Source organism: Vespa velutina, chromosome 9, assembly GCF_912470025.1.
Source record: "Vespa velutina chromosome 9, iVesVel2.1, whole genome shotgun sequence".
Lineage (NCBI taxonomy): Eukaryota > Metazoa > Arthropoda > Insecta > Hymenoptera > Vespidae > Vespa > Vespa velutina.
Window position 1 is genome coordinate 4,366,844 of NC_062196.1, and position 21,234 is coordinate 4,388,077.

General features: G+C 34.0%; 2 protein-coding genes across 2 annotated transcripts; one reads left to right on the forward strand and one right to left on the reverse strand.

The window, feature by feature from the left end:
* Window positions 1-23: 23 nt before the first annotated feature.
* LOC124951415 lies at window positions 24-1,921 on the reverse strand. The gene is made up of 3 exons (XM_047499760.1): window positions 1,417-1,921; window positions 1,015-1,349; window positions 24-321 (listed from the first exon to the last, which is right to left on the reverse strand). Exons 1-3 carry the CDS (start codon window positions 1,879-1,881, stop codon window positions 318-320), a joined length of 804 nt encoding a protein of 267 aa, XP_047355716.1. The 5' UTR covers window positions 1,882-1,921; the 3' UTR covers window positions 24-317.
* A 3,369-nt stretch (window positions 1,922-5,290) lies between these two features.
* LOC124951413 (short stature homeobox protein 2-like) lies at window positions 5,291-13,330 on the forward strand. Its single transcript, XM_047499756.1, has 4 exons — window positions 5,291-5,564; window positions 5,999-6,394; window positions 11,901-12,134; window positions 12,512-13,330. Exons 1-4 carry the CDS (start codon window positions 5,372-5,374, stop codon window positions 12,871-12,873), a joined length of 1,185 nt encoding a protein of 394 aa, XP_047355712.1. The 5' UTR covers window positions 5,291-5,371; the 3' UTR covers window positions 12,874-13,330.
* The last annotated feature ends 7,904 nt before the right edge of the window (window positions 13,331-21,234 follow it).

Genomic DNA, 21,234 nt, shown 5'->3' on the forward strand with positions numbered 1-21,234 from the left:
TTTTTTTTTCTTTGTTTTTTCTATTTCCTACAATTTTTAGCTCTTTCTCGACTTTGTCATGAAATTTTTAAATACTGACTCAATATTTATTTTAATAATTATTTCGAAAGTAACCTTTGCAATGAAATAAATATATTATTGGTCTGTATTTACACGTATACGTGTAAGGGTTGATACTCACGAGCAAGGGCTTTTTTTTTTAATTGAAAACAGTTAAACTAGCAAGTAATTAATTTCACAAGATCACAGAATTTCTACTGTTCTCGAATAATCTTTTAATTATGTAAATAACTGTTTTTAATCGTAATCTGTTTGAATTATCTGAAAAAAAATATTTTTATAGATTTTTTTTAAATCTGATCAATGACGTCAAATATACTTGCAAAAATACTTTTATTGTAGTGCAGGCATATACTATAAATAATACGACGCAATAAAACGCAAAATATGATAAAATTTATATCGAATGCTCAGTCATGATCGATATAGATCGATTATACATTTTTTTTCTTGAAAATGTCCAATCGTAATCGACTTATAAAGAAAAGTAATACTTCAATCATGAGAGATATACTTTCGTTATCGAATATTTTCTAATTTATTATTTTTGTTGTTTTGTCAATTATGTTCTAGTTTTTACAATTATGAAATTTAAAATTGTATATATGAAAAATGATTTTACGTATTAGATGGTTTGGTTAGTTTCTACTGATCGTCTGTTACGTGGCGCCCTCTGTTCTAAGGTATAATTTTAAACTGTGAATTTTTATTGGTCGAGTAGAATTATTTGAAAATTCGGACTTCTTTTTTTTTAATTTCATGATTTTTTGCACTGTATATGAAAAAATTGTTAAATATAATGAAATACGATTAATTATATTCTTTTTGAGAAAGAAATATTTTTTAAGTTTATCAATATTATAATACTTATAATATGCGTAATTTTTATTAATTGTAATAAGATAACTTTTTGTTATTTGTTAAAACATTGAAAAATAACTGAACTTTAATTACCGATCTTTTATGTCGTTCAACTGTAAATCATCCTTTTGATCCTTTATCTTTTCATCTGATACTCTTTCAGTTTCACATGTTGATTTTGTTTGTAAATTTTGGCTTAATGAATGTTTGGGATTTCTTATGACTTTTACAAAAGATATTCCATATGGATTCATTTTTGTATTAAAAGGTTGCATTATATTATTAGTCGCAATTCCATCTTTACAAGTGAATGCACATTTTTCTTTCTCCATTGGTCTCATTTCTTTGAATGGAATTGGATTTATTTGAAATTTATTACTTTTGCAGTTATGATTTCGACATTGTAATGCAGAATAAGGACGTAATTTCTACAACAGAAGATTCAAATATACATATTCTTGAACTAAAGAATGTGATATGTCATTATATCATTACTTTTTCAATATTCGCTATGATTGTTTTACTTAAGACAGCTCTAGGAAGTTTATACAGATGGTGTGGTTTCGGCTGTGGTTCAGGACATTCATGGTTTTTAGTTTTAATTATTTCTGTATAAATTAGCACATCTCCAGGAGTTAATTGATAACATGGATTTAACAAACGTGGATCTTGCTTGCGCAATGCCATTTGTTTCTGATAAGTTATTGGACAGACACATAATGGTGGACAAGATTTCTTTGAGTGAATTCCAAAAATACGTTCCCAAAAAGATGGTTTTACTTTTATAGGTTCAATCTTTTCGCAATTTGTAGGTTTTTCTTTAATTACAGGAGGAGACTTACGAAATTTAAATAAACCTCTTTTGGATTTAGGCTTACTATAGTCCTCTAAACATTTAGAGGGCTGTAAGGTAGAAGGTTGTATTCGAATATAAGGTAATTTTCTACAGCTTCCTGACATATATTTATGCTCTTTATTAAATTTTAATATTATTGTATTAAATTTTCCAACCCAATAGGTTCTGATATTTTGTTCAAAGATATTATAAAATATTGGCATTATTTGAAAATTGTTAAGATGTTTATTAATCTAAAAAAAGTAAAATTTGGATTAAAAAATTCAAATGATTTTATGAACAAAATATTTTTATTTAAAAAGTGATCATATTTTTTTAAATCTTAACAAACAAGTTTATAAATAAATTAATAAAAATAAAATATAAAAATAATATACTTACATTAAATAAAAGTGAACTTGAAATATTTTATAAAAAAAGAAAATTATCTCTTACATGATGGTTTATGTTACTTTATGTTACCTTATGTTACATAATTTTTCATTAAAAGGATTTTATCAAAATTTTAAATATAAAGAGTAATATTAAAAATCGATAAATGACTATATTCAAATAGCTATCGATAATTTTTGTCATAAACGATTTCTTTAAAATGACAGTATATACATCTGTAATCTACGATTCGGTAATAAACAAAAAAATATAATTTTTTTTTTTTTTTTTTTTCAGTATATACTATTTCAACCAAATATAAATTAATAGACTTAAATCAAAATCACGTGCTTTTCAGACGAGAGAAATTACACGGATCGTTGCCGATATCGATTTGGTCCTTTGATCGCCGACCGTTTCCGATGCCTATGTAAACCTCCAAAGTGGCCTTACCATCAATTTGACCAGGGTCGATTTCGGGAAACACAGGGATTACCGATACCACGCCTACAAATGGAATCGGATCTCGTTGAAATGTGAATAAAAGGTAAATCACTTTAGTTAATTCATTTGCATTAGAAATTAACATATCGCTTTTCCAGCTTATCTCTCTTTAATTCAAACATAAAAAGCTTAATTAATTATACGACCATTAGGATTGATTTCATAGTAAGAAGATTCGCATAATGTGTTCTATATTATAAGTAGGTAATCAATTATGAGAAAATCGGTTTATCGGTAATTCAGGACGTTTTGATCGATCTAACGTCGTTTTTATGTTCCTTCATCGAAACTCAATTCGCAAAGAGAGAGGGAGAGAGAGAGAGAGGGGGAAGAGAAAGAGAGAGAGAGAGAGAAATATTGCCTCTGATCTCTCTCTCTCTCTCTCTCTCTCTCTCACCCTCTCTCATCTCTCCAAATCGTAGACAAGGTGGATGCAAGGAGAACTCTGGAAGCATTTGCGAGCCGGTGCGCAGATTGATTCGGTTCGGCTAAACCGCTGCCGCGCCGTTGCTTCGATTCCCGCCACCCCCTTCTCTGCTTTCGACGATCCTCGCAAGGGGTGCCGGTGCTATCCAGAGCCCCGATTTTCTGCCGGCGAGTCGCGGTGAGGAAGGGTGTTTACTCAAGACACGACAATTCATTACGTAATTGAATTGAATGAGGCCTCTCCTCCTTCCACCCCTCAAATCCAACCGACCGCCCTACTACCTCTACCAACGCTATACGAGCTCCCTCTACGTCCATGGTTTTACGTGTATGCGTACATGTATGTACCGTATAGAGATAGATGGCGTTAGTGAGGGGATGAGGTTTATTCTAGCAGTAGCAACAGTAGCAACACAACACACACTCATGCACATACACATACACACACACATACACACACACACACACACACATACACAGGAACGCGTGCATGCTCGCGCATTCGCCGGCTGTGGGGTATGCTAGCAACCGAATTAAACGATTAGTTAAACTGATTTCGAGTTAGGTGAATGAATAAGTAATCGGATTTCTCGTTAAGGTAATCGCATTGCGCCCTGATTGGCTCCGTCTGCCTGCGTTTATAAGCCATACCCTCTCTCGCCCTACCATTTCGACCTCCCTCCTGACCCTCTCTCCTTTATCCCTCTCACTCTCTCTCTCTCTCTCTCTCTCTCTCTCTCTCTCTCTCTCTCTCTCTCTCTCTTCCTCTTCCTATCTCACCCTCTCGTTCTCAGGATGCACGTTGTCGGACCACGCGTACGCCTTTTTCCCCCTCATTTCCCTCGCGTATCTCCTACTCTCTTTCTCCTTTACCACTTGTCCAACTCGAATTTTCTTTATTTTTCAATCCGAAACTATTTCTCTTTGGTATCCTTCGTTTTTCTTCGCCGATCACCTATTTTTATTTTAACATCTTTTCTATGTTTACACGTATTGTCCATTTTATACTAATTTTTTTCTTTTCTCTCTCTCTCTCTCCCGTCCCCCTCCCTCTCTTTCTCTTTTTTTTTTACCTTGAACTACACGCAATATAATGAATAATTTCATATATCTATACACGTGTCTACGTGTACAGTTACCCATCATGATACTCTACGTTTACAAGTTTTCCTTTTTATCTATTCGCCTACTTCATTCATTCACTTCTCTCTTTCCCCTCCTTTGCCCCTTCCCCTTTATTTATCCATCTTTATCCAATCTCCGTGTCTATATCTATTCGATGAGATGTCGTTCTCTACGAGCCGACGATGTGCCGAGCATGTTTGCCCGAGCAATTACATTCCCGAACGCAATCCCATTTAAATATTGCCGAGTTTGGTGCTGGCAAACAGGGGGACGCATCGTAGTACAGGGTCGCAATCGGGATTCGATTCGATGTAATATGCGTGTCGTTTTTCTTTACGATCATTACGAATATCCCTTTCTTTTTTTTTTTTTTTTCTTTTTTTTTTTAATTTAAACGAGAGAATATTGGATAATTTGTAAATCAATAAATATTTGAGAATATGATTTAGGACAATAATGTTTTTATATTCTAACATATTGTTTCTTATAAATGAGGATTTTAATAATCTATATTATTTAATTTTTATCCATATTAAGAATAACATCAATGTTATTATAGATGTAACAATAATTATAAATATCAATAGGATTATTTTATAATCGAAAAACAATTCGAAAGAAAATCGGCAGAACGAAGATATAGAAAACGAGACGCGCGGCCCTGAAGGTGCGATTTGCACCTAGGAGAAGAGGTGAGAGGGTAAAAGAGAGATGGGAGAGGGTCGAGAGAACGCGCTGTTGGGGTTTTCGGATGCGTTAGGAAACTTAGGAAGGGAGGAGGAGAAGGAGGAAGATGAGGAGGAGGAAGGGATGCAAAGGGCGAGGGTAGTTTGAGGGTGCACGAATGCTAATGAGGGGAGTGGTGTCTTGCTAAGAGGAGATAGGTTCAGAAGAGGGAGATTGTAGGTAGGGGTAGAAGAGGGTGCGCTTTGGTGGGCGTCAACTGGTGCCGCCCATTTCAAGCCCGATTGGTCGCCGTTCGAATGGCGTCCTGGGGGTGCGTGCCATCTCGATGGTTGGTATTTGGACCGATAGGAAAACTGAGAGCCGCCTTCGTACCTACTTCGTACCCGCCACAACGTCTAACCCCCTTCGGTGTCTACTCTCGCGAGTGAACTCGCGGGTGAGCTCGCTCGCGAGCGAGATACGAGTCTTGTCTTCTCGATAATGGAGCAACTTGCCCAGTTTGTCTCCAAGAGTTTCCAAGAGAACGCGACCGCGTCGTTACCCGTCGTTGTCGTCGACGAGGACACTAGCACTCAACTTGGATTCGTCAGGAGTAACACCGAACGCGCACCCTCTACCCGCATCACCCTCAGTGTCGCGCATCTTCTTGGTGATGACAACGGAAATGAATGCCGTATGTCTCTCTCTCTCTCTTTTTCTTTCATTGCCTCTCTCTCTTTTTTTCTCTTTTATTATCCTTTGTTTTCTTTCCTATCTCCTTCTTTGAGCTAGGGGAAGATCTCATATATGAGAGAGATAAGGTTTAGTGGAAAGGATCCAGTGTATACGCGAGTGATAAATATCGTGCTTCGTAGAAAAAGGTGTCCCTGTCGATATGTGTTTATGGTGTTCCAGGGATCTAAGTTTCGGATATAATGGCATTATCATCTCGATCCTTTCCTATGTGTATTTTCTATACGTTTGTTTACTTATGCTTTATGATCTATCGTTGTTTCGTATTCATATACCTACATACCATTACGCGGTATTAATTAATCCGAGAAAAGAAATATAATTGTCGGTTAGATCGAACAAATCATTTATAATTGAACGCGAAACGTTCTCCAGATGGAAAGTCGGCGAATCGGGAGTCCAGTCAGGAGGGTAATCAATCCAATATCGAAGTTGGTAACGTTGAGGATCCGCCATCACCGGAAACTCGATTGCAACCGGAAGATCTCTCCGTGGCGACAAAGATCAAGGACGTGGTTAAGGAGGTCAAGGCCAGTACGGATAACGTCTCACCTCTCAAAACACCGGAGTTGAAGTTGTCCGTACGAAAACTTTTGGGTTGCAGTCCCTCACCTCCCCCAATCACGAGAGATCGATCAGCTAGTCCAGAAAATTGCACGGAATCAAAAAGCCGAGTCACCAGTGCCGACGTTAAAACGATCATAAACGACTCAAAATTAACCTCGCAAGTTGCTAGATCATTGGTCCATAATCAGGAGGAAGCTACCAAAGGTGAGAGTAATTCATTATTTTAATTGATCTTAAATATATATATATATATATATATATATATATATATATATATATATATTTATCTTCTTTCACACATACACCTAATTCACACACACACATCAATAATGCTTGTTTTTTTTTTTAATAATGAGCTATTGGTTAATTGTAAGATCGATTAATCTATATTTGAAGAAATAACGATACGAAGGAAGACACTTCGATTATTATTTCCGACGTCCATCCAACGTTTATTTCTTCTCTATCATCGCGAAGACAAAAACACTGAGGTCAAAAGCCTTTGCTCAAATACGACGTGTATCTGACATGTATCGTGGAGGGGTTCGATCTTCGTTTATAATTCAGGACGTCGTCCGATAAAGCTTCCAAGTGATAGGGTATACGCTGACCGTTCAAAATGTAACGATCATTGATTTCCGACACGTGCCAACTCTTTTTTATTTCTCTTTTGTAAACCACAATTAGATCCACAAACGATTATCGATTTGATCTTTCGAGTGATCAAGTACGATCGATGGTGATCCGTCATATGATATACCATCATAAAAAATTAAATATTTCTTAATTAAATAATTTAAGAGAGATCAAGCACGTTTCATTATTATAATATATCAATGAATACTTCATTGATATATTATAATAATTGTAATTGAATTTGTAATTGATGTATTATAATAAAGATATATTGAATACTTCATTGATATATTATAATAATGAAATGTGCTTGATATTATATAATTTATATAAAATTCACACAATTTATACGTACGAGTTAATGCTTATCTTTAATTATACAAAATAGTTAGAGACAATAGTACGTACCTCATATAGAATCAATCCCATTACTTTTTCCAATACAAGTTTTCTCTTACTAGGCACAAATTTGATTACAATCATCGGGATATACAAAAACACTGTTAAGCGTGTTCATTCTTTTTTTTCTTTTTTTTGCTCTTCTCCTTTTTTTTCACAAAAAAAAAAAAAAAAAAAAAAAAAAAAAAAAAAAACAGAGAGAGAGATTAAGTTGTAAAATTCGACGCCCGATCATTCCTCCCTGTACGGTCAAACGAGGAATACACGGGTTCGCACGTTTATAACTCGATATCGGTCGGCGGGTAAAGTCGGCATAAATTTATGGTTTAATATGCGGGTGGCCGTGTTGGTCGTGTACGCCCCCTAAAAGTCGTAGACGTTATGCTCTCTCGCGTGGAAACGCGTATCCGTCGGACGTGTATTTCTCCGGGGCCCATAACTTTCCCCGATTAAGCGCAAATCAAAAAGCAATCTGCCGAGCCCCGGCAACCATCGGAGGCGCGAAAGTAAAATCATAAATATCCGCGTGGAAAAGGAGAGCCGGTCTGGTACGTAAGGAAAGAAGAGAATAGTGGGGGGAATTATTGGGGAAAAGTCCTGGGAGGAGGGGGGCGGTGGGGGATGAGTTGGTGAAGATGAAGGGTGAGAGAGGAGGTTGACGTGCGCGCGCTTAAAGTGCCGCAGTAGATCAGCTCGTCTGACCATCGCTAGGGAAAATTGCACGTCCGATTCTAGTATCGAGTTCGATCACTGAATCACGATGTTCACGGCGATAAACTTTGGAAGATTGAAATTCCCCTGATGGAAGCAATGTGACTCTCTCTCTCTCTCTCTCTCTCTCTCTCTCACTTTCTCCTTCTCTCTCTCTCTCTCTCTCTCTCTCTCTCTCTCTCTTTCTACTCATTCGATGATATTGTGCTTCGTATATTTCATTTGCTTTTGATTTTTTTTTCATTTTTCTTGAATGTCAGAATGAACGATACCGGTAGTTATGAATTGAAAAACGCTTACATCGAGATGTCTTTTGTTTCTTTCTTTCTTTCTTTCTTTTTTTTTTTTTTTTTTAGAAAGAATTCCTTTATACAGGAGTATTGTAGCTCTTGTAGTTCTCTTAAGTACACTTAAGCGTATAGTTTGTAGAAGTACAAGATTTAATTGTACTTCTTATTATTGATATCCTCTATGGGATATTCACCAATAGAATTGTGATACAGAATATATATGCTGCCTTAGCAATCTCTATGGAGTGAAAACTATGGTTAAAATATATCAAGTAAAAAAGTGAACATAAAATATAAATACTTTTGTACGGATTGACGCGATATTGAGACATTAGAGAAGACATGTTGAATTATGAAGTATCACGGAAGTATTTATTTATGATACCGACACTAACACACGTTTACGTCGGGATAACTGTTAACAAACGGCGAGGGTTAGAGAGTTTATCCCGTTTAGGCCTTTCTCCGCCTAATAACCGAAATATCTCCGATTCGTTTCGTCGAGAAAAATACACAACGAAGGCGAGGCTTTACCAAAATAGAACAAGTTGAAATGGTGCCTTCGATATCACTGACTCAAGAGCAAGAGGGCAGCGCTTTTGGTAATCGAATTAGCCGACCCTTCGTGTCCGAGTGTGATTGCTTCGGTTCTTTCGCGAGGGTTAAACTGTAGTCTTCTCTTTCCTTCCCTTACGTTACGAGACCGCTGATCATACAAGGAGTCTATCGGATTCTTCAAAAATCATTAATTTTTAATGAATTTCAATATTAGCATTCTTAACAATTCAAACTTCAAATTTACATCTATATATAAGGGATATTTCGAATATGATTAGTCAAATTTTGATAACATAATTTCACATATATATATATATAAAAATGTAAATATATGTGAGTATATAAAAATATAGGTATAATAAAAATAAAAAATCACGATAATCTTATTACGAGTGATAAATAATTTCATAATCTCCGTCTCCAACCTCTGTTAATCCTAATTTTTGGATTTGACTCTACTGAAATTGTTATTGTTTGGATTTTCGAAAAAAAAAAAAAAAAAAAAAAAATCCAATATGGTTCTACTTCGCGATTAAACTTCGTCGTTATCGAGAAAAACGAGGAATGACTCTGTACGTAAAAGGGATGTAACGCTTGCGAGAGACATTCGTGGCTGGGGTGGACAAAAAGAGGGTGGGGCCGTAAACCACGCGAGTTATTTTGCGAGGAGGGATTTTAAACCGCTGTACATATGGATGCGGGCTTTCCTACGGCAGGGTTCCGATTGGATTACGTAGCTATGCGTTAATTGATTAAAGTGCTATACGCATTGCCGTATGGTAGCCATTTTCGAGGCGCGCCTGCGTATCATTGAAAATACTACGAATCTCTGTCACATTTTTTTTTTTTCATATCACACAAATTAATCAATTTTACTATCCTTCGGTTTTCATGGCCAACAACAAACATTCTATTTCTAGAAATCGAATCGTGACAATCTAATAGTTCTTTTTTTTTCCTTAATTTATATATTTATATTTTTAATTAATTAAAAAGTAAAAATGCTAATTTCGAGGAATTAGAAATATGTTCTGATTATTATTATTATTATTATTATTATTATTATTATTATTATTATTATTATTATTAATAACTGTATTATATGGAAATCTTTAATGAAATTTTGAAATAACACAAATTTCTGTAACATATTAGTATGAAAAATAGATAATACATTTATATTTGTACTATGTTATAAGTATTATTATTCCAATAGTATTATATTATGATATAATATATGTTATATAATAGATATTAATACTTTATATATATATTTATTATTATAACATATAATATTATGAGGACATGATATATAAAATTTATTATGTATTATATTTTATTGACATAAATATGACATTGTTATTAATATATATTTTAAAAGAAAATGACTGTTTTGAAATAATATTATTGATTAAGAATTAATAATTTGAATATCGTCGGAGATGATTGAACGTATGATATTCTCGAATCGAAGTCATAGAGAGCCGTTTTCACTTGAGAAATTCCATCGGACAGATGGAGAAAGCCAAGAAGAGGGTGATTAAGGTGGGAGAGTTGGTCGTAGAGATCGTAGGGTAAGAGGGTAAAGGAAAGAAGAGGTGACTAACGACCCCCTATAAGACTGCGTAGCTCACCACTTTGCTAAATTATATAAATCACATCCCCTTCGTCAAGCGGCTCTTACGAGAGGCGCTTAATCCTCCCCCGAGCTCCACCCACAACCCTACGTCGAAGCAACTCCCCGAGTTCCCATCGGCCAACACCTCTCGAGAGTTGTACCGTAGTTACTTTACATTAAGCACCCATTAATTAATTCGTATACTTCCTTTATTATCGGCATGTCTCTTTAACTCGCGGCATCGCATTACAATTCTCATTTTACAAATTTTCTCGGTTTCATTCATGATACAATTTCTTCCTTTGATTTCATTATGATCAATATGAAATTATATGATTTTATTATGATCAATCATAATAAAAAAATATTGAGATATTTGATATAAAAATGATGATTATTAAATTATTTTTGGTTCTAAGAAAATAACAAGGTCTGATATAAAAATAATCCTGATGATTACTAAATTATTTTTCTTCTAAGCAAATTTTTTAGGCATTGATATATATATATATATATATATATATATATATATATCATATAATTTGTTTCTAATTATAAGACATTCAAAGGATATGACTTGTCATTTTATGTAGTTATCTCTTTGATAAACACTCTATAGTCAACTCGCAATTGACCTCATGTTTTGTACAACTATATCAATGTATAATTTACATTCTTGTTGACCTTTACCTTACGCATAAAGGAGTATATATTGCTCGATAATACTGTAACGTAAAGACATATAAATTTTCACGGATGTTCGAACTTGGCGAATAATTCGCGGAAAGTCATAATTCGTGAAGAAGGATGAAGAGAATACTTCGAGAAGATGGTCTTACTAATGTTAGCTAATAACAAGTTCTTCTCGACGTATGATTTGAATAAGAATATCGTAAACTTAGCAAAATTTATGTTGATGGCGTGCAGACCGACATCAATGACCCGTGAAAGATCAGAAAGATCAATTTCGAATTCCCTTGTGTTTTTTCTAGCCTCGTTGCATTAATTATATCCAAGGTATCCAAGGAAAACGAGGAAAACATCGATTCTGTTTAGAATCGTGTTTGTTTTTTCGATCGTAATTAACAAAATAAGATTTGTCAAATATAGTTATCGATGTTATAATATTAGATTTGATTAATAAATAATTTCAGAATTTTATATATATATATATATATATATATATTTTATATCTAGATAAACATTTAATTATAGTATTTCATTCATCTTTATTAACTATAGTATTTCAACATTTTATAAATAAAGAAATAGTAGTATAGTATTGGCTAATAAGTAATGTGAAAGAATTAACATTAATATTTCATTGAGTATTTTATATTGAAATAAACAATAATGAATATTATATTATTTTGTTGTAATATACTGAAAGTTGCTCAATAAGTTATTTCGAAATTTTCATTAAAGAATACTGTTTATTTAAATAGAAAATCTTGAAAATTTCGAAATTACTTATTTACCAACTCCATATAATATTCAGGGTCAAATTGCCGTGGAAATGGTAATGGAAATGGCAAGCAGAGAAGATCACGAACGAATTTCACTTTGGAGCAACTCGCTGAATTGGAGAGGCTCTTCGATGAAACTCATTATCCGGATGCGTTTATGAGAGAAGAACTCAGTCAGAGACTTGGACTAAGCGAGGCACGAGTACAAGTCTGGTTTCAGAATCGTCGTGCAAAATGCCGCAAACATGAAAGTCAGTTACACAAAGGTGAGAAATCACCTAAATTTTTATTATGCGATATTAACATGCACTTTGTTTAAAGTAATTTGATTTGGAGTCGATAAATATTTGATTTAATTTTCTTAATTTTTCTTTTTTAAGATTAAAATTTTATCGTTTTAACAAATTTTATGAAATCTTTGGATCAGACGCAATTTAAAATGTTATCATCCTATAATATACCATGTAACTTTAAAATCGTACAATTAGAATACGTTACAAAATTAATTATTAGTTTATATCCCATGATTAATATTCGTTAAATTTATACACAGGAAAAAATGAAGTTATAGAAAGTTATTCCAAAATCATCAATCGACTTTGCATTTAATAATCGAAATTCTAATTCTATATTCGAAAAGAAGGTGTTGCAGGTGGTATGGTGCTGGCACCACGAAGTCCACCGACGACATTGGAACCGTGCAGAGTGGCACCTTATTTGCCAGCTCTTAGACTTCATCCACCTGGAAGTAACGTAAGCGCTGCAGCCGCAGCAGCCAGTTCGGCATTCGATCCAGCTGTTCTCCATTATGCCGCGGCAGGTGGTCTTTTTTGTTTACCACCACCACCACCACCTCCACCGACATCCTCGAATCATCCTCATCCATTAAGTCTAGCTGCTTCTTTAGCTGCAGCCGCGGCACGTTCAAAGAACAGCAGCATCGCTGATCTCAGGCTGAAAGCTAGGCGACATCAAGAAGCCCTTGGACTCGATAGGCCAGCGTAAACGATCTAATCAATGATCGATGACGATGATGATTACGTTGGACGATCGATAATGATTATTCGATACTTAACAACGAACATGAGTCGTGAACGGATGTGTATATCGATAAAGAAACAACACCAACTTGTTCGTAAGTATCATGAATTATCTTCAACGATCGAGCTTTTTTGATTGATCGATCAAAAGAGATTGGGAAGCACCAATCATCGTTTTCCAAGACGCGATATTGTACGTCGATGATACACTCCGACGGAAAGGACGCTGACCTCCTATCGATTGCATTATGGTATACGCTTATCGTATTGTCTTCTCATGCGATGGTTCCACCATTATACTGGTTTTAACGATACCTATTGTAATCTATATGTTTCTCTAACATACATAGTTTGCTGTATGTGATACTATTAAAATTCAGTTTTTATAAAAATTCTTAAATCTCTTTTTCATCGTGATATAGTTCAATACTTTATTTTTCTTTTTAATTTTTTTAGATCATAATTTGGATCATATTGTCCTGGAAAGTGATCTAAATAATAAAAAATAAAATTCTTCCTACGAGTCATCTATAAGTTTTTATTTTTTATTGTTCAATTATATTTATAATTCTGTACTACGAGTAACGCTTGTTTAGATTATTGTTCGAAAAAAAAAACAACGAAAAGAAATATCATATATATATATATATATATATATATATATATATGTAATATGAAGTATAATATATATCATAGAAGATTCCTTTCTAATTATTTGAGTTTAATCTATCAAATAAAAATAACAAGAAATTCAGGGGTGTATAATTTTAACGAATTATAATTTATTATAATCATTTTCACAATATGAGAATAACAAGATTGATATCAATTTTTTTGTTTATCTTTATAAGTTACAATCCTTTATTTACATAAAGATCTTATATCTCTTATAATTTTGATTATTTTTTATTGTGCACAGGCAAATTGACATTTGAATACTATCTAAAAATAATCTTTATATCAGTGAATAAATCACATCGGTATACATTTCTCGAGATGTAATTTTTTTTTTTTTTTTTTTTTTTTTTTTTTTTTTTTTTTTTTTTTTTTTTTATAAAATTAGAAACTTTCTATTGCTTCTTTATACATATTATCGTATTGAAATGAAATAAAGAAAGTTTCTTACAGGAATTAATTATTATCTCTATTCATAATTAAATACAAATAAGAAAGAAATATCATGCAAGTACGATTATGTAATTTACTTCAAATGTTAACTGCCCCAATATTTAAATACGAAAAAAATAATTTCATCCAAATAGATCAGTAGATAACTACTATTAGTATTTTCAAATGTCTTCGTAAGAAAATACATATGTTTTTTGCGTTAAAAAAGAGAAAGCAAAAAAATTTATTCTAAATAAATCGTGCGCTATGTCGTAAGATTATTATGCATATACGTAAATATAAACAATCTTGATTGTTCAAGTATTATTACTGTTCAATCAGAATCTTGCAATATTTTATGTCATGAATTTTGTTTTTTTTTTTTTTTTTGTTTTTTTTGTTTACAGTATCAATTATAAACTTTTGACTTTGATATTATTCCCATTTATGTTTCTGATAGCGTCGAGAGATACATAGTAAACGATCGAAAGCCGTAACGCGAATCCAGTATAGTCTTTATGGATCGGTCGTCCGAGTAGTAGAACGTAAGACATAATTCTTGGGGATGATTCACTGGTGGTGGGTGGGTGGACGTTGGACGAGTAAGTTCGTCCTCGAGCATTTTCACTATCCTCAGACACCAATCGGTGGTGGTATAGTTGGCGGTGATGTTACGATGGTGTTATACAGTTGTAGTGGTAGTGTTAGCTTCGGGGATGGTGGCCAGTAGCATTGCTGTCGGGACGCTAATGCAATAACGCGATGCTACACGGATAAATCAAGACGGGCGGACCGTCCCGCCAGTAGCGTAACTATGTAATCGCGTTACCCTCTAACTCCCTAGGGCGCCGTTATCGTCTCAACCGTGTACCCTATCCGGGACATTGAGTGGGGTGTGTCCTTAAAAAATCCTATCTATCGTTACGTTTTGAGGAAAAACAAAGATACTTAATAGATGGCGCTAGTCTTTCAAAATATTCAAACTATTAAGCGGGAATTTGTTAAATGGTTAAGGAACAGACCTGGAAGATGGAAGGATAATAAATATCAGTAATAAATTTGTTAATTTTATCATCACAAAAGCTAAATATTATTATGTAGAAACGTTCGATCCTTTCTATAAGGTATAAAAAATATAATTTCTCTTTTATTTAACTTTAATATCAAATGAAGTTATTCTTATCGGTTCTAATATAGTATAGTTCGATCAAAAAATTTGTACATCGGTACGAATTCGGAATTATTAATAATAATTCGAATATTGATATGAATATCTAAAGTCGATATAATTTCGATGATGCGTATTTAAAATATAATATGTCCATTGTATTGATCTAGAGAAAACCAAACAAGGAATTCTCTAGTCCATATAATCGCTTAAGCTTAATTTTAATTAGAATAGCGTCGACTTAATTTTTAACTTACGTACGCGCTCTCGAATGATCCGCGTTGAATCGTCACCAATTACAAAATCCCCACGGACGAGCAGCAAACGAGAGGAGCTTGTGAAAAGAAGGGAGGAAACAAAGGACAAGCCTGGTGGCCTTTCTCACACTCCTTCTCTCCTCTTCGTTTCTTTCTCCCCGTTCCCTTCCTCCCACTACCCTTTTTACGATTTTTTCGCTGGAGAACACCGCGAGTAAAATAAAATAAAATAAAATAAAATAAAAATAAAAAGAAGAAAAAAGGAAAAAAAGAAAAGAAAAGAAAGGAGAAAAGGAAGTCGTAGAGAGGAACTCGAGGATAATTCCGAGGGTTTGTTGAAGAAAAAGTGAGAGGATCGTCGTAAAAAGAGGGAAAAAGAGTAGGCGAAGAGGGTAGGTTGATGAGGAAGTAAGAGAGGGAGAAGAGATAAGCGAGCGCGATACCTCGCTTATTCTAATCCGAGTTTTAAGAAGTTTTTTTTTCCCCTCCCGTTACTCGTAAATTGGCCGTCGTTTGTCCGCCGCCAAGGGGTCGGCCCTGGCGTGATTCGAACGACCAAATTTACCCTCTCTTCGTCTCTTGTCCTTCGAGAAAAGGACTTTTCTCTCTTTCTCCTTTTTTTTTCTTTCCTTATTTCTTTTAAACTTTCTAACGATTTATCGAACGAATTGTTCGAATCGTTGATATCCACCACAGTTAGAAAAGAAATTAGAACGCAAAAATAATAGTAATAGATAATAAAACGTGGGGGAGTTAAAATGCTATTCATCTCGTGGTGTCGACTACCTAACTGCGAAATAATGTCTCGCTAGAAACGGGCAACATCATCAATTATCATACCCTTCGTTCGAAACGGACAACTAGCGCCATAGCAAGAACAATCGGTGAACGACAAAAGGAGGGGTCGAAAGAAGAAGGGACTTCGCGGTTTGTTTGGTGGTCGTCTTTTTGTCCGCAACTCTCTTGTTATATCTCATTGAGTTAACGATATAATGTTTTAAATCGATTTGACATTATGTATTATATATTCGCGATTTTTCTTAAGATCTACGAACGAAAAATTAGAGTTCATTGTATTGGGTTGGTGAATAAACGATGATAGAATTTTCATTGAAAAATATTAAATACAAATTTAGACATAAAATATTGAAAATTTCACATTACTTATTTGCCTACCCGATATATGATACATAAGGTCTAAGAAAGATATCTAAGAAAAATTTACAAATCTAATTTATATGTTTATAAATTCAGGATACAATCCCAAGAATCTTTTCTTTTTTTCTTTTTTACATATGTTAATACTCTCAAGTATTTAATTAGGATTATTTACTTTGTTAAATCATTTAAAATATACACGACTCCTCTCTTACTGTTAGTAAGTTCAGAATATGTCCATAAATTTGTCGATACCCTCTTTAGAGAATTATATCTGTATATATTAGATTAACTAAATCAAATGTAGATATATCAGAGAAATTCGTTTAAAAAACGACGAACGAATACCTTTAGATTATCAACAATTTGTTCGTTTGACGTATGTCGAAGCAGATAATTTACAAGATAATCAATCGGTTAACCGAGTACACACAGATAGGATGTAGCATACGTATTAGATACATACAAACGTGTAATGAAAATCGATTTGGTTTTGTACTCCAAACGAGTTGTACAAATCGTGGAATACGATCGATTCTGTAATGTCGATACGCTTTCGAGATAGAGAAAGAAAATGTAAATACTATTGTCGGCAGGGAATAAAATGAATTAGGAGAATCATCGCTACGAATCTCGATTAGAAAAAGATAGATATCTGTTCTATCGTGACTGTAAGTTTATGATAACGGATGCTGACAGTACAAGGCAAAATTATATTCCGAATAAAATAAAAGAAAAATGGTAATGAAACATTTTGTTTCTTTTTCAAAAATTTCTATTAAACAAAATAATTATTTCTTATTTTTTAATGATAATTAAAGATTTTAGCAGATGGTATCATAACTTCAATCACGAAGACATATGTATGTAGGATAAGAGATACGATCATTGGCCACTACATAATAATTAATTTATTTATATAATAATAGCTTAATTTTAATAACAATTTATATAATACTTAATATCAATGCACATGAGTTGAACTTAATTCAATATAATCATCGAGGGTAATTAATCGATCCTTCAAAGTCCTGATTCAATCCCCCCCCCCTTCCTCCCCCCCCCCAAAAAAAGAAATTTTGAGATAATAAAGATAAACTAAATCTTAAACTTCGGGGGAAAGATTAAGTCAAAGATTATTATATAGTGACCAATGAGGACTCTCTAAAATTTATCTGAATCGAAAACATTTAAAGAGAAACGAAACGAAGAAATATTATTTGAACTTAAGAGGTGAAAACGAATTAAGAAGCAAGCAAGTTCCATGAGATGTGCCATCGAGATAGGATGTTAGCTGGTGAGTGAACTCATCCGAGCTCGTGTTACATTAAATAATAACGTCAGTGATTGCAGCTAGCGAAGGAGTACCGGTGTTAGAGAACGAGGAAGAATGGTAGTGGGAAATATTGTGGATGGTGGGGGATATGGGGGTGGGATAGGGTGAAGTGGGAGGGAAGGATTGGGGTAGAAGAGTCGATGGTTGTGCACGAAGGTGGTAGTAGATCGGTGGTGGAAAACGGGGCCTTTACACCCCCGCCAGATATATCATCGCCTGGCAGTTATGTGTGTCATGAATTTTAGATTATCCTTGGATTAGATTAAAGGGCGGGCATGCAGGGGTGCCACGAGCGAGCCACTACCACCACCATCACCTCCACCACCACCACCACCACCACCACCACCACCATCGCCACCAACACTACTATTGCCACTCTAGAGGCGAAACGAGGCCAGCATTGCCGTCTGAATTATTTCCAAATCTTTCTAACATCCCTTTCGCATTCTTCTCCTCCATCACGTTTTCTTCTACTGTGAAGGAACGACGATTGATTTCCTTCTTCTTTTTCTTTCTTTCTTTTACAAAGAAACAAACGAGATGTGTTGTATTCGAAAAAGAAGAAGAAGAAAAAGAAAAAGGAAAGAAAGAAAAAGAAGAAAGCAAAAGGTAAATCGTTTTCTTATTATCGATTTACCTTTACAGCAAGTAAGTATTCCCTTTTGAGCAAATTCCAAATGTAACACATCGCGCAAAGCGTGAAACTCGTAAACTTTATTTTCCAGGGTGATCATCCAAGCGGAATTCCAGTAGGAATTTAGCTAGTAGGGGTTAACAGGAGCGGATGGAAGTAAAGGAAGAAGAAAGGAAGGGTGGAGAAGAAGTGGCAGAAAGAGAGAGAGAGAGAGAGTGAGTGAGAGAGAGAGAAAGAGAGTGGGAGAAACGAGGAGCTAAACGGTGTTCCAGCCTTGAACGAATCCGATGCCGAATCAATTCGCGTAATAGTCTAGAGGGTTGGGGGTTATAGAGGGTGCTCGTAGACGTTAAACTGACTGCGTTTAACGTACATTCGATATCTCTCTCTCTCTCTCTCTCTCTCTTTTGGTCCAGCTAGCTAGCCAGCTAACTCACTCTTTCTCTCTCTCTCTCGAACACATTGCAAGTGGGGTTAAGGGTAGTAAGCTTCGATACGGGCCATTACCGCACCTGTCCCTCAAGTTCGACCGTACGAGAAACGAGGCAAGCTCTAATGAAGAGAAGCAATCACTTAAGCAGGCTCGTATACGTACGTTTTATTCGCGAAAGGAACGCTTTCACGTCTCTCATCCCTTACCTTCAACCCCTAGAAAAAGGATCGAGGAAACATTCCCTCATCCAACGAATTACAAACTGTGTAATATATATATATATATATATATATATATATATATATATATATATATATATATATGTACTCATATGTATATGTGTACCTTGAACGGGACAGTGCAATTTTTGTCCCATCTCGTAATTCCAATTTTCAGATCGTTATCGTCATCGTTGTAATCGTTCTTAATAATTTTCTCTTTATCGTTTGAATGATGAATAACATTATAAAATGCCAGCATCCTTTATTCTCAATTAAGTAGCGAATGTCTGAACATAATCAAATTGGCAAAAATTTTTATACGAAAAATCTCTTTTTAACAAACGAGCATACATTATCTTGTATCAACATAAATGAAAATCTGTGATATTTTCAATAGTTAATGCAGACTCTAACGTCAAATGGAAGCATTCGCGTGACACGAGAGGGATATTAATCTTATTCAATCGGGACAAAATTATTAATATACTTTCGATATAATTCGAGAGAAATTGTCATGTTAATTTAATCTGAAAACGCATATGTCTATGTTTTTATCTGTCTGTAGATACATACATAACATACATACAACATACATACGTACATACATACATACATATAGAAAGAACCGAGACAAAATTTGTTTCTTTGATCGTGAATAATACATAATAAAAATATGAATAGGATAATAGTTAAAAGTTTCACATATCGAATGTAAACTGTTATGTTAATTATTATAAAAGTAAAAATTAAAGATAAAAAAGAAAAAAAAAAAAATCTATATCGTTCGTATAATATATATAGTACGATTCATGTATGTATATATGTACACACATACATACATTCATTCTATTTTAAATGACAATTTGCAATCATCGATTATATCGAAACACGAGTCTCTCGAGTCTTCTTCTTGGATAAAATCAGACATCTTCTTTTATCGTACGTTTCATGTACAAACAACAACGATAAACTTCTCTATCGTAGCGATAAAAGCGGATAAACGATGAAAGAGGGATCAATCTCACCGATCGCAATTGGATTATTCACAATTACGTGTTACAATACACATTATTGAATATAATAATAATATTAATAATAATAATAATAATAATAATAATAATAATAATAATAATAATAATAATAATAATTAATAATATATATTATCCCCAATGTGTGCCCATTCAGCCTTATTTACGATACGCGATGCGATTTTTTCTACAGCAATAACAATGAATTCTTCATTAATCAGCGTACAAAGTGCGTAAGAAATTGTATACTTCCCAAGGTTGACGAGGAGCAGCACCTTTCGTTGCACTTCTTTATTTTTTTTTTCTCTCTGTTAATATTCTGTTTCCCCCCTCCCCCTATTTTCTTTTTCTTTGTTTGTTTCTTTTTTTTTTCATTTTATTTTTTACAGACGTTCATCGTCGTTGTCGTAAAAAAAGAAAAAAAGGATACAGTCGCTAGATGCAGTTGTACAAACATCCTTGTACTTGTTGTGTCTATCTCATGTACAGAAAAAAGTACTTAAGTTCTAGGCAGTCAAGGTATGCAGCAATAAAAAACAACACTGTGTATTATATATATATACACACACACACACACACAAATATTTATGTGTATATATTTATAATGAATATATATATATATATATATATATATATATATATATATATATATATATATAATCTTTATAGCAATCGCTTTTTGACCAAACTGGACGAAGGAATTACTCGGCGCTTGCGAAAGACGAGAGAAAATGAAGAACATGGCAGATATTACAAGTATGCGTAATACAAGTTTCTTTCTCTTTTTTTTTTTCTTTTTCTTTTCTTTTATGTATGTACGCACGTATTTATACTTTTTAGCATTAAAATTACGACGGAACACTCGTGCCGCAAGGATAGGATAATCAGGTACTAGGAACAGCCCCACAAAGTTCCAATCCTTTGAGAAATTATAAGTTCATCTATTCTTTATCATAGTCCAATCGAGAAGTTTTACACAATCTG

Coding starts and splice junctions, on each gene's coding strand:
- LOC124951415 (XM_047499760.1), bottom strand. CDS start 1,881: ATGTCAGGAAGCTGTAGAAAATTACCTTATATTCGAATACAACCTTCT. Junction 1,350..1,416: donor TCATAGCGAATATTGAAAAA/GTAATGATATAA, acceptor CTTCTGTTGTAG/AAATTACGTCCTTATTCTGC.
- LOC124951413 (XM_047499756.1), top strand. CDS start 5,372: ATGGAGCAACTTGCCCAGTTTGTCTCCAAGAGTTTCCAAGAGAACGCG. Junction 6,395..11,900: donor TCAGGAGGAAGCTACCAAAG/GTGAGAGTAATT, acceptor TATAATATTCAG/GGTCAAATTGCCGTGGAAAT. Junction 12,135..12,511: donor TGAAAGTCAGTTACACAAAG/GTGAGAAATCAC, acceptor TTCGAAAAGAAG/GTGTTGCAGGTGGTATGGTG.